The sequence below is a fragment of the Octopus bimaculoides genome, chromosome 3 (assembly GCF_046866305.1).
Source record: "Octopus bimaculoides isolate indiv1 chromosome 3, ASM4686630v1, whole genome shotgun sequence".
In the NCBI taxonomy this organism is placed as follows: Eukaryota; Metazoa; Mollusca; class Cephalopoda; order Octopoda; family Octopodidae; genus Octopus; species Octopus bimaculoides.
The window spans coordinates 144,407,094-144,422,433 of record NC_142930.1 but is presented as its reverse complement, the minus strand read 5'-3'; the positions used below and the strand labels follow the sequence as shown (position 1 = coordinate 144,422,433).

Here is a 15,340-nt window from a genome sequence, read left to right as displayed (position 1 = left end):
GTCATACCTTGAGAAAACATCTGAGTAGAGAATAAGAACTTAAGATAAACTCAAACAAAATTATTAACTATCGATATTAACTGAATGATGACTATCAAAGTATGTGATGTTAAATGGAAAATTATAATCGATAACCAATCAGGTACACAAATATTCAGCTGATCGATTATTATATTTTTACTGGAGAATCGGTGATGAGAAGTTTATCAATGATTAATATAATAATTAATATTAACTTAGTGAGCTGGCTGAATTGTTTGCGCACTGGACAAAATGCTTCGCAACAATGGTTCCAGCATAATAATGTCGACTTTGTTTTTCATCCTTTCAGGGTGGATAAAAAAAGTACCAGTTGAGCACTGGACTTGATGTAATCGACTAGACCTTCTCTCACCAAATTTCAGGTCAAGTTCCTATAATAGAAAAAAAAAAAATCAACCAGCTTTTTCTTTTCCACTCTAGGCACAAGGCCCGAAATTTTTGGGGAGGGGACCAGTCGATTAGATCGACCCCAGTATGCAACTGGCACTTAATTTATCGACCCCGAAAGGATGAAAGGCAAAGTCGACTTCGGCGGAATTTGAACTCAGAACATAAAGACAGACGAAATACCGCTAAGCATTTCGCCCGGCGTACTAACGTTTCTTATTTTTTTACTACCCACAAAGGGCTACACACAGATGGGACAAACAAGGACAGACAAAGGGATTAAGTCGATTACATCGACCACAGTGCGTAACTGGTACTTGATTTATCGACCCCGAAAGGATGAAAGGCAAAGTCGACCTCGGTGGAATTTGAACTTAGAACGTAACGGCAGACGAAATACCGCTAAGCATTTCGCCCGGCGTGCTAACGATTCTGCCAGCTCGCCGCCTTAATCAATCAACTTTTTGTCAAACGACCTGCACAAATGATTCGTTTATAGTGATCAAATGTATGTGTTGTACATTAAATCACTCACTCCATCAAACTGATGTCAAAATGATGGCAAAGCAACGTGAGATAAAGCGTCATGCTGAAGAACCCAACGCGCCATCCCTCGGTCTGGGAATTGAAACCACGATCTCCCGATCGTGAGTGCAACACCCTAACCACTAGGCTATGCGTCCTCAGTTTTTCTGCTGCTGTCGTCGGTCAGCATTCGCTCTGCGAATCGGTTTATGTGTGTGTGTGTGTGTGTGTGTGTGTCTACCATTGCTTGACAACCGCTTTTGGTGTGTTTGCGTCCCCGTAACTTAGCAGTTCGGCAAAAGCGATCGATAAAATAAATACCAGGTTAAAAAAAAAAAAAATTACCGGGATCAATTCATTCAACTAAAACAAGTTCTGCAAGACAGTACCCCAGCATGGCCGCAGTCTAATGACTGAAACACATACAAAATAAAAAAAATACAAATCAAGAATGAAAAAAAACATCTTAAAAACATCGTAAAAATAACTTCAGCAATAAAAAAGTGGGTGGTGGTGGTAGTGGTGAAGGAGGAAGAATTTGAAAAAAAAAAAAAAATCAAATTTTGAAATAGAAATCTCCCACGTCTTAAACGTATAAACCCGAAGAAATATCGGGGTGGCGAGGGTTACAGGTAGATAAATGTTACGCGTACACTACGATCGTTTATTTTCTAATTATCCCCCACACCCACCTCTCTCCCTCTCTGTAAACACACCTATATATATATGTAATACATTTCTTTACTCTTTCTACGTGAAGACTAAAAAGGTTTAAGGATTAGCTGTAGAAGCCCGTATGTCACTAATCCCGATAGCTTGTGTTGTTGTTATTAACCAGTTTAATCGTTCATTTTAGTCGTTGGACGAATTAATTAAGCAAGCAGACTACCTTGCATATTATTTTTGTTTCTCGTTTGGAAGAAAATACTCAAGTGTTCTATTAAGGTTTTTTACCTTTCCGATGTCTTAAGGTACACTTTTGATAACAACTATGTCTGATGGTTATTACCAGAGTGCTGCCCCGAGAACCGCACGAAAAAAAGAGTAGCTATTATTATTATTATTATTATTATTATTATTATTATCATTGTTGTTGTTGTTTATATCATCATCTCATCCTCGTTGTTATGTCGGATGCTTTGATATTGTATTTATTGTTATCAATGACATTTTTTGACAATTTCTCTTCCCCCGTCCCTTAATGTAAACCCTCTCCTATTCGTAATTCTGACTATTTCTCTCTTCGTCTGTTACCTACCTATCGGACGTACGTAATCAGTTAGAAAATTATGTAGTCTCGTAATCGCTTTGACGGCCCGTGAACGGAGGTTATCAATTATTTAACAGAATAGTAGTAATAGTAGCAGCAGCGTGATTTTATCTATCTATCTATCTATCTATCTATCTCTCTGTCTATCTATCTATCTGTCTATCTATCTATCTCTCTGTCTATCTGCCTGCCTGCACGTGTTGATGTATGTATGTATACACATGAGAAATGGAGGGGAAAGAAACTAGTTGTCAAAGAAAATCTTATGGATGTTATAGGTTACAGAAAGTACCTACAGACCCACTTAGACACAGAATCACAGAGAAGGACATTAATGTAGTAACACTTACCCACGAGCTTGTATTCAAACAACCATATTTTGGGCAGTATATACATACATATATTCGCACTCAAGACAACACAAAGGCAAGCACATATATATATATGTATGTGTGTGTCGGTATATACATACACACACACACACACATATATATATATATATATATATATATATATATATATATATATATATATATATATATATTTGCATGTACCACGTCCTCGCGTTGTTTTTTGCTTGTTTTTTTTTCGCTTTTTTGGGGGGATTATATATATAGGTGTGTTTATGAGGCACAATAACCACCTTTACTACCATAGATGTGTCTTGCATCATTATATATATGTGTGTGTATGTGTGTCTTTCTCTGCCCTCATCGCTTGACAACTAGTATTGGTGTGTTTATGCTCCTTCAAGCCAGAGGTTCAGTTAAAAGTATCCGTTAGAATAAGTACCTGCCTTAAAAAAAAAAAGGAAAGAAGTTCCGTAGTCAACTCACTCGACCAGATTTTCTCAAACATCAACCGATTCAAACAACCACAAACCCTCAAAAACTGCGTTAAGTGAAACTAAAGAGCCTTTACCACATGGTTAGCGGTCAGTTTGAATTCTCCAAATGAAAATGGAAATAAAACAACAAAAAACAAACTTAAATCCGAAAGAAAACACACTAAAATTCTTCATTATTACTGCAGTCTAATAACTGAAACAAGATAAAAGATGTATATATATATATATATATATGTATATATATATATATATATATAGATATAGATATAGATACACACACACACACAAACACACACGAAGGGGTGTGCTGAAAAGTTCCTGGCTTTAAGGGTGTCGCGAAAGGCCAAGTTGGAGGCCCAACCTTCCGAGTTCTTTTACAGAGCTTAGAAAAACTGAACTGACCGCTGCAGTGTGTGAATCGAGAGAGGAATATGTTAAAATCATAATTAACTCTTGTATTTTCTTTTATCTAAAACCTGAAACTTTTCAGTACGTCCTCGTATTTATATATATATATATATATATATATATATATATATATACGCGCGCAAACACACACACATACATATATGAACGCGCGCACACACACTCACGTATATATACATCATCGACACAAACAGAATGTAAAACAGTTTGTTTTCAATCTACTTATATTAACGTATTAAAATACAAGGCTTTATCTAGACGTGAACATTTTGTTATGACAACAACCGCCATTTCAATTCATTCGTGTTGCTAACGAAGCGGTTTCTTGACAGCACATGGAATCTCGATAATGTCAGAACGTGTCTGGAGCTGCACTGTATACCTAATGATAAAATTACCTCCTCAAATTCCCTTTCTTCACCCGATAACGATCTCTTTTACTCTTTTATTTGTTTCAGTCATTTGACTGCGGCCATGCTGGAGCACCGCCTTTAGTCGAGCAAATCGACCCCAGCACTTATTCTTTGGAAGCCTAATACTTATTCTAGCGGTCTCTTTTGCCGAACCGCCAGGTTACGGGGACCTAAACACACCGGCATCGGTTGTCAGGCGATGTTGGGGGCACAGACACAGACACACAAACATATACACACACATACATATACATATATATACATATATACGACGGGCTTCTTTCAGTTTCTGTCTACCAAATCCCCTCACAAGGCTTTGGTCGGCCCGAGGCTATAGTAGAAGACACTTGCCCAAGGTGCCACGCAGTGGGACTGAACCCAGAACCATGTGGTTGGTAAGCAAGCTACTTACCACACAGCCACTCCAGCGCCTTTTCACATAATTTTAATGTATTATAAAATTAAGATCCCCAGGCTTATTACATGATGCACCGTAGCGGAAACCAACCCACCCACCCACCCTCACCTCCTCCTCCTCCTCCTCCTACTACCACTACTTTATTTAATTAAATATTGGCCATTAAGACCTTACAAAGAGGGGAAAACAAGGACAGACAGACATAAAGTAGCTGCTAGACACAGACATTGATGAGATGAAGATGATTACAAAAGTTTGAAGTAAAAATGGGAGGGGTACCGGCGCCCGCCGACCGATAACCCCTCGAAAACATTGTTCAATAAGTTCAATAACACAATTAATATAAACACAATATTCTACTACTACTACTACTACTACTACTACTACCTACCTACCTACCTACCTACATGCCTGCCTGCCTACCTAACTCTCTGTCCGTCCGTCAGACCGTGTGTATGTATGTATGTATGTATGTATGTGTGTGTGTGTGTGTGTGTGTATGATTGTTTTTTTTTTTTTCGTTGATTTGTAAATATTTTCTCTAGGTTTCAAATTCCGCCAAGGTCGACATTACCTTTCATCCTTTCGGGGCGGGGGGTCGATAAATTAAGTACCAGTTGCGTACTGGGGTCGATCTAATTGACTGTCGCCCTCTCCCCCCCAAAAAATTTCAGGCCTTGTGCCTAGAGTGGTAAACAATATTTTCTCTCGGTGAACAGAGCTTGTTACAAACATAGAAACAAAAACACCATCAACAACAATTATTGTGACTAAGAAAGTCTTGCCTGTTTTCTACTGTTCAACTTATGAAGTGTATCTGTAAAGTTCATGTTAGCCGATGTCTTTCTTTTCTAGAAAATCTTAGCTTCACCAGGCTTCTTTCAGTTTCCGTCTACCAAATCCACTCACAAGGCTTTGGTTGGCCCGAGGCTATAGTAGAAGACACTTGCCCAAGGTGCCACACAGTGGGACTGAACCCAGAACCTTGTGGTTGGTAAGCAAGCTACTTACCACACAGCCAAGGAGCTCTTTTTTGTCAAAAATTAAGTTAAAAGAATATGGGAGTTTCTTATAAATGGATAGTATTATAATCTCTTACAAAATCTTTTTCTCAAGTTTTAAACCCCACAAATTAGGGGGTTTCTTATACATGTTAAAATACGGTAATTAACTGTTGCCTTTCATGCAAAAAAATATTCGACATTGCACTCGTGAATTATAATTATGATATTAGAAATTATTAACTAAATGAAAAGAATTAGAAATTATTATTATAACTATTATTATTTTTATTATTATTATTATTATTAAAATGGTGAGCTGGTAAAATCGTTAGCATGTTGGACAAAATGCTTAGTGGTATTTCGCCCATCGCTACATCCTGAGTTCGAATTCCACAGAGGTTGACTTTGACTTTCATCTTTCTGGGGTTGATAAATTAAGTACCAGTGAAACATTGGGGTCGATGTAATCGACTTAACCCCTCCCCCAAATTTTCTGGCCTTGTGCCTATAGTAGAAAGGATTATTATTATTATTATTAAAGCAGCAAGCTGGCAGAATCGTTAGCATGCCAGGAAAAATGCTTAGTGGTGTTTCATCTGTCTTTATGTTCTGAGTTCAAATTCCTCCGAGGTCGACTTTGCTTTCATCATTTCAGGGTCAATAAATCAAATACTAGTTGAGTACTGGGTTGATATAATCAACTTATCACTCCTCCCAAATTCCATGCCTTGTGCCTATAGTAGAAAGGTTTATTATTATTATTATTATTATAATTATTATTATTATTATTATTATTATTATTATTACTAAAGTGGTGAGGTGGCAGAATCAGTAGTACACTGGGCAAAATGTTGAGGAGCATTTCATCTGTCTGTTTACTCTGAGTTCAAATTCTGCTGAAGTTGACTTCAAATTTCATTGTTTCAGGGTTGATAAAACAAGTACCAGTTGAACATTGGGGTTGGTGTCATTGACTTAGCCCCTCACCCTAAATTTCAGGCCTTGTGCCTATAGCAAAAAGGATCATCATCATTATTATTATTATTATTATTATTATTTATTATTATTGTTGCCAGTGCCCCTGAACTGGCTCATATGTGGGCGACACATGAAATCTTTCGAGCGGGATCGTTGCCATTGCCCCTGGACTGGCTCATGTGCGGGCGACACATGAAATCTTTCGAGCGGGATCATTGCCAGTGCCCCTGGACTGGCTCATGTGCAGGCGACACATGAAATCTTTCGAGCGAGATCATTGCCAGTGCCCCCGAACTGGCTCTTGTGCGGGGCCATCGTAAGATTTTCGAGCAACATCATTGCCGGTGCCCCTGGACTGGCTCTTGTGCAGGTGGCACATGAGGTTTTTCGAGTGAGATGAGCATGGCCGTTGTCAGTACCGCCTGACTGGCCTTAGTGCGGGTGACACGTAAAAGCACCCACTACACTCTCTGAGTAGTTGGCGTTAGGAAGGGCATCCAGCTGTAGAAACTCTGCCAAATCAGATTAGAGCCTGGTGTAGCCATCTGGTTTAACCAGTCCTCAGTCAAATTGTCCAACCCATGCTAGCATGGAAAGCGGACATTAAACGACGACGACAACAACGATTATCATTATTATTATTATAATTGCCCTTGTACAGCTTCTAACACTGGAGATGTACTACAGTGTCAGCTGTTTGCTGCCAGTGAACTAAGGTACCATCTCTTATTTTTCGAGCCCCTTCCAGAGTATTCCAGCAGTTCCAAGAAGTGCTGTTTTCTGCAAGTGCTCCAGCCTTATTGCAGCCCCTATTTGTTCCATGTACTTCTCGAGATTTTTGTTCACTATTTCCAGGGCTCCGACAATTACTGGTACTTCTGCTACCTTTTACATCGACCACAAATGCTTAACTTCCCAAGCTAACCTGTCATATCTCTCGACTTTTATTTCTTCCTTATCACATACCTTGTTGTCAGCTGGACATGCTATATCTATGATCCAGCATTGTTTTCTTTCTCCCTATATATATATATATATATATATATATATATATATATTGTGTGTGTGTAGTGGAGGTGCAATGGCCTAGTGGTTAGGGCAGCGGACTCGCGGTCGTAGGATCGCGGTTTTGATTCCCAGACCGGGCGTTGTGAGTGTTTATTGAGCAAAAACACCTAAAAGCTCCACGAGGCTCCGGCAGGGGATGGTGGCCACCCCTACTGTACTCTTTCACCATAACTTTCTCTCACTCTTACTTCCTGTTTCTGTTGTGCCTGTAATTCAAAGGGTCAGCCTCATCACACTCTGTGTCATGCTGAATATCCCTGAGAACTAAGTTAAGAGTACACATGTCAGTGGAGTGCTCAGCCACTTGCATGTTAATTTCACGAGCAGGCTGTTCCGTTGATCGGATCAACTGGAACCCTCGACGTCGTAAGCGATGGAGTGCCAACAGCAACAGTGTGTGTGTGTGTCTTTGTGTTTGTTCCCCCACCACCACCACCACTGCTTGATAGCAGGTGGTGGTTTGTTTACATACCCCTAACTTAGTGAACCTGATATTATAAGTACCAAGCTTAAAGGACAATAAAGAATGAGTTCTGGGATTGATTTTATTTGACTAAACCCTTCAAGGTGACGCCCCAGCATGCCTGCAGTCCATTGATTGAAACAAGTTACAGATAAATGATAAAACATTACCATAGTGATAGATATGAATAATTCTCTAAACCCAGTCAGGTACTCATACGTTTTTGCTAAAGATTACTTCTCCTAATTTACAAAAGTTATTATCTAGTTATTTATATACAGATCTGGTGATGCAAACTGGAAAATAGAACTCAAAATATGAGTATATGTATATTTATTTTTCACTAATATTTAACAGAAATGTGTGTGTGTATATATATATATATATATATATATATTTATATATATATATATGTATGTATATATATACTATTTTAATATTTTAATATTTATTACTTTGTACTTTTTTGATTTTTATAATAGGTCTTTTTAGTGTATTTACTTATTAAATTTTTCTATATGTGATTGTGGATTTTCATGGATGAATTCAATAATTGTGTTTTTTTTCTCTAAATTATATATTGATATATTGTGAAATTTGATTTAATTTTGATAAATTCAATTGAATTTTTCCCTGTAAATTTGTAATTTTTTCCCTATTATTATAATATATATATATATATATATATATATATATATATATATATATATACTCTTTCACTCTTTTACTTGTTTCAGTCATTTGACTGCGGCCATGCTGGAGCACCACCTTTATAGTCGAAAAAAATTGACCCCAGTACTTATTCTTTGTAGGCCTAGTACTTATTCTATCAGTCTCTGTTGCCGAACCACTAAGTTACGGGGATGTAAATACACCAGCATCGGTTGTCAAACGATGCTGGTGGGACAAACAGACACACAAACATATACACACACATACATATATATATATATATATATATATACATATACGATGGGCTTCTTCCAGTTTCTGTCTACCAAATCCACTCACAAGGTTTTGGTCGGCCCGAGGCTACAGTAGAAGACACTTGCCCAATGTGCCATGCAGTGGGATTGAACCTGGAACCATGTGGTTGGTAAGCAAGCTACTTTCCACACATGTGCCTCTCTCTCTCTCTCTCTCTCTCTCTCTCTCTCTCTCTCTCTCTCTCTCTCTCTCTCTATATATATATATATATATATATATATATATATATATATATAGAGAGAGAGAGAGAGAGAGAGGCTCAGGAGTGGTTCATAGGCGCAAGAATGGCTGTGTGGTAAGTAGCTTGCTTACCAACCACATGGTTCCAGGTTCATTCCCACTGCATGGCACGTTGGGCAAGTGTCTTCAACTTCAACCTTGGGCCGACCAAAACCTTATGAGTGGATTTGGTAGATAGAAACTGAAAGAATCCCATCGTATATATATATATATATATATATATATATATATATATATATGCACATATGTTTGTGTGTCTATGTTTGTTCTTCTACCATCATTTGACAACCGATGCTGGTGTGTTTATGTCCCTGTATCTTAGCAGTTCAGCAAAACTGATTGATAGAATAACTACTAGGCTTACAAAGAATAAGTCCAGGGTTTGATTTGTTCGACTAAAGGTGGTGCTCCATCATGGCTGCAGTCAAATGACTGAAACAAATAAAAGAGTAAAAGATATGTATATATATGTATATATAATATGCATGTATGTATGTGCGTGTGTATTAATAGTATTGTAAATAAAAACCACCAACCGATCGTGGCCGTTGCCAGCCTCCTCTAGCCCCTGTACCGGTGGCACGTAAAAAGCACCCACTACACTTACACAGTGATCGGCGTTAGGAAGGGCATCCAGCTGTAGAAACACTGCCAGATCAGATTGGAGCCTGGTGCAGCCTCCTGGCTTCTCAGACCCTAGTCGAACCGTCCAACCCATGCTAGCATGGAAAACGAACATTAAACGATGATGATGATGATGATGATCTTACATTATTTTGTTAATTCATTGTGGTACGGTATTATTTCATTGTCATTTTCATTATTATCTCTTCCATCCTTACTTTCTTAGTATACTTCATTTGTTTGATTTAAGTAACATACATTTTACATTTCTTTCACTAGTTACTTCTGTCCTGTGTGGTCTTATCATATTGGTGTGCAGGGAGAAATTTTTTTCGTGGAAGCAGCTAAAAAACATGGACACTACAGTGAAAATATACAACCAGCCTCCAACTCTTCTATTAATGTCAGTAAATCTAAACTTTCTCACAGCCAAGATAACAACTCTGACAGTCAAAGCCAAAACCTGTCCAGTTACTCAGAAAGTATTAACACTTCAAAATTTGAAACTGACAAAAGTAAAAACCAAAGTGAAGTCTTCTTGTTGCCGGTACCTTGTGAGAAGAACTCTAGCGAACTCACTGATGTTGAATATTTTGAGAAGCTCTTCGGAATTGTACTCTGCAGCTATAATGTCAAGTCAACTCTTGTGGAGAATACTGATGGCGATGAAAAGTATAGGGACAAGAAAAGGTTGATAGTACAGAAAGTAATAATTGGAAGCCAAGCACAGAGGTCACATAAGATACATAAAGGTAATTTGGTTGTTGTTATTTCAGAATCATGTTTCCATTTAGACACGACACCATTATTGACATTGTGGGTTAACAGAGTAGAGAAGGAATATTTCCTCTAAATTTACTATAGCTGAAAAGGGCGTGAACGTTGCCAGGGCCGCTCACTGACCTCCGTGCCGGTGGCATGTAAAAAGCACTATTCGAGCATGATCGTTACCAGTGGCATGTGTAAAACAACATTCTAGCGAGGTCGTTGCCAGTGCCACTGGACTGGTTCCTGTCCAGGTGACATGTTAAAGACACCATTTGAGCATGGCCATTGCCAGTACTGCATGACTGGCCCTCGTGCCGGTGGCATGTAAAAGCACCCACTACACTCTCGGAGTGGTTGGCTTTAGGAAGGGCATCCAGCTGTAGAAACTCTGCCAGATCAGATTGGAGCCTAGTGCAACCATCTGGCTTGCCAGTCCCCAGTCAAACCGTCCAACCCATGCCAACATGGGAAGCGGACGTTAAGCGATGATGATGATGATATATATATATATATATATATATATATATATATATATTTATATATAAAATTACTATCTGCTTTTATAGCAAATTGATGCAGGTAGTTCATCCCGCCCCCTCCAACTTTTAGTTCATGCAATTAAAAAGACAGCATTATTTATGAGATGACCCAGGATATATATGCATGTATGTATGTATGTATGTATGTATGTATGTATGTATGTCTATATATATGTATCATCATCATCGTTTAACGTCCGCCTTCCATGCTGGCACAGGTGTAATACATAGATTTGCTGATATATATATATATATAAGTATGCTTACACACAGACACAGACACACACACACACACACACGTGTGTGTTTGTGTGAGTTTGTGTTTGTGTGAGTGTGTGTTTGTGTGAGTGTGTGTTTATGTGTGTTTTGGGTGTGTTTATCAATGCAAATATATGAATTTATAACTATTACACATCATTTTTACTTATTTTTACCAATGTTTTCTTCTAAAATTACAAACATGAAATACTGAAATACTGAGAGCTAATATTACTTAACTTCTTTGATCTATTTGTAATACAATACTTTTTCAGCTAACAATATTTCCATCTCATTAAGTTGCCTAAATTTTCATTTTTACTTTGATGTTGCGATTTAATTAAATATTACATTTCTCATTCGTAGAGCAAGAGTTCTTTCCCTTGTCCCATATTAAACCATTTCGGCAGGAATCTTCATTTTCATCGCCATCATAGTCTTCATCATGAAAATATATACTGTTTTTTGTATTAAATAATTTTCACCAAATATTCAATTAATCAACAAAGTTTCCAATAATAACAAACAAAAAACGTAGTTTGTACCACAGTTATTGATATGATATATATCACTGAAATATTTTCAAGTTTTGGAAGCAATTAAAGACGATATAATTCTAAGAAAGATAGAAATGTAAAATGAGGAAGAGAAGAAGGAGAAGAAGAAGAACAACAACAACAACAACATCAACAACAAAAGATGTCCATGCTGACCTATCTGACAAGCATCCTACAGACCAAAGCCAATCAATTTATGGCCCATGGATGAATCTACATATTGTCTATTGGCCAACCTACTATTCGAAGTATATTGTTATAGGCAGCGAGCTGGCAGAATCGTTAGCATGCTGGGCAAAATGCTTAATGGTATTTCGTCTGTCTTTATGTTCTGAGTTCAAATGCCACTGGGGTGGGCTTTGTTTTTCATCATTTTGGGGTTGACAAAATAAAATAAGTACCAACCAGTTGAGTACTGGAGTTCATGTCATCAACTTACCCCATTCCCTGAAATTCCTGGCCTCATGCAAAAAATTGACACTATTATTATTATTATTATCATTATTATTATTAATTATTATTATTATTATTATTATTATTATTATTATTATTTTTATTATAATAAGGTGGTGAGCTGGCAGAATCGTTAGCATGCCAGTTGCAATGCTTAGCAAATATTTCACTTGTCATTACGTTCTGTGTTCAAATTTTGCCAAGGTCATCCTTACCTTTCATCCTTTTGGGATTGATAAATTTAGTACCAGTGAAACACTGGGGTTGATGTAATCGACTAGTCCCCTCCCTACAAATTTCAGGCCTTGTGCCTTTAGTAGAAAGGATTATTATTGTTATTATTGCTGTTGTTGGTATTGTTTTCAAATGTTGGCATGGGACCAGCAACTATTATTATTATTATTATTATTATTATTATTATTATTATTATTATTATAATTATTATTATTATTATTAATCAGAATTGTTAGCATGCTGGCTGAAATGCTTAGCATTATTTTGCCTGCTGCTTTGTTCTCAGTTCGAATTCTGCCGAGGTTGACTTAGCCTTTCATTCTTTCAGGGTTGATAAATTAAGTACCAGTTACATACTGGGGTTGATATAATCAACTGCTCCCTCCCCACCCACAAAAATTGCAGGCCTCCTGCCTACAGTAGAAAGGATTATTATTATCATTATTAAAGTGGTGAGCTAGCAGAATTGTTAGCACGCCAGGCAAAATGCTTAGTGGCATTTTGTCTGTCTTTACATTCTCAGTTCAAATTCCCCTGAGGTCAACTCTGCCTTTCATCCTTTTGGGGTTGGTGAAATAAGTACCAGTTAACTACTGGGCTCGATGTAATTGACTATCCCCATCCCACAAATTTCAGGCCTTATCCGTATAGTAGAAAGGATTATTATTATTATCATTATTATTATTATTATTATTATTATTATAAGTTTACTTCCCAATCACAGGATTCTGGGTTCAGTCCCATGACATGGCTTCTTGAACAAGTGTCTTTTACCAACAGAATAAGAACCTGGCGGTGAGCTGGCAGAAACATTAGCATGCCGGGCGAAATGCTTAGCGGTATTTCGTCTGCCTCTACGTTCTGAGTTCAAACTCCGCCGAGGTCAACTTTGCCTTTCATCCTTTCAGGGTCGATTAAATAAGTACCAGTTATGCACTGGGGTCGATATAATCGACTTAATCCATTTTTCTGTCCTTGTTTGTCTCCTCTGTGTGTAGCCCCTTGTGGGCAGTAAAGAAATAATAAGAATCTGGCTTTAAAAAAAAAGTATGACTGGGGTTGATTTATTTAACTTAAATTCTTCAAGGCAGTACCCCAGTATGGCCACAGTCTAATAACTAAAACAAGTATAAAATAAAAGATTATTACTAACATCCTTAGCTGGTAGAATTGTTAGCATGCCAGACAAAATGCTTAGTGGTATTTCTTCTTGTATTGCATTCTGAGTTCAAATTTTTCCAAAGGTCATCCTTTTGGTGGAGTCAATAAAATAATCCATGACCACCCCATCTTCTTAATGGTACCTAAGACCACAACATCTAGTGTGTCCTTCTATTAATAACATTATTAACGGTGGTGGGCTGGCAGAACCATTAGCAGACCAGAAAAAATGCTTAGTGGAGTTTTGTTCATCTTTATGTTCTGAGCTCAAATTCTCCTGTAGTTGACTTTGCCTTTCATATTTTGGAGATTGATAAAATAAGTACCAGTTAAGTACTAGAGATGATGTAATTGTCTTTGTTTCCCCTCAGAAACTACTAACCCTGCACCAAAATTTTAAACCAGATGAATACTCTCCCAAAATTTCAGTGTATGTGGCATGTAATGATATATTACTAGCAATTGATGATAGAGAGAGGGGTCACCCTTTTCATAATCACTATAAAATTTATGTATATGTTCTTTCTCCAGGTGATAAAAAGCGGGTAACCTTTTCACAACCGCTATATAATTAATGTGTATGTTCTTTCTCCAGGTGTTATGTTACTAGCAGTTGATGATAGAGAGAAGGGTCACCTTTTTGAAGTCACTATATAATTATTGTATATGTTCTTTTTCCAAGTGGTACGTTGCTAGCAATTGATGATAAAGATTGGTGTCACCTCTTTACGATCCCTATGTAATTAATGTATTTGTTCTTTCTCCAGGTGATATGTTGCTAGCAATTGATGACAGAGAGAAGGGTCACCTTTTCGCAATCACTATATAATTAATTTATATGTTCTTTCTCCAGGTGATATGTTGCTAGCAATTGATGACAGAGAAGTCTCTTGGAGTAAATTAGGAACAACCTTGAAGAGTTTCAAGAAACAAGTTCCAGTAAGAATTAGTAATTTCTCTAAAATCATTTTTCTGCTTTTGAAATTCATTATTGCTTAATATGCTAAGGCAGCTTCACTAAATAAATATTCTTTTATAATTTTACTTGTTTTATTATTTATTGGGCTGTGGTCATGCTAAAGCATCAACTTAAAGGGTTCAGTTGAACAAATTGAACCCAGTATATACTTTCAGTCAGGTAATTATTGTCTTTGTTTATTTTTGGTGAACCCCTAAATTACTGAGATGTAAACAAACCAACACTAGATGCGCAAATCATAATAATGAATGCACATACATACATACATATGCATGTATGTATATATATATATATATATATATATATATATATATATATATATATACACACACACACACATAGGGTAAAGGTTCCCTTTGGTCATGAATGACAATGGGATTGCTCTTAGAAAGTTCCCCTCTGTGGTACAAACCCAGGCAAGGTTGATTATGGAAGACCAGCAGTCACCTAAGCATACCAGTCTTCCCCCTCCACCCCACTGATGATAACATTTATCCAAGGAAAAGGCAAAGGCCGATACAGCTTGGCACAAATGACATCGCAACTCATTTCTACAGTCGAGTGAACTGGAGCAATATAAAATAAAATGTCTTGCTGAAGAACACAATATACAACTCAGTTTGGGAATTGAACTCACTACCTCATGATTGTGAACCTGATGTTTTAACCACTGGGTCATGCACCTTCACACACACATAC

The 15,340-nt window shown here is 37.4% G+C and overlaps 1 protein-coding gene across 1 annotated transcript in view; it reads left to right on the top strand.

Moving 5' to 3' along the window:
• The first annotated feature begins 1,699 nt into the window (after positions 1-1,699).
• LOC106870461 (protein inturned) overlaps positions 1,700-15,340 on the top strand; it is a 121,869-nt gene continuing 108,228 nt past the window's right edge. Inside the window, exons 1-3 of the mRNA XM_089349751.1 lie at positions 1,700-1,998; positions 9,972-10,444; positions 14,516-14,601. Coding sequence (XP_089205877.1) covers positions 1,946-1,998; positions 9,972-10,444; positions 14,516-14,601 — 612 coding nt within the window. The 5' untranslated portion in view covers positions 1,700-1,945. The remainder of the gene's footprint in view (positions 1,999-9,971; positions 10,445-14,515; positions 14,602-15,340) is intronic.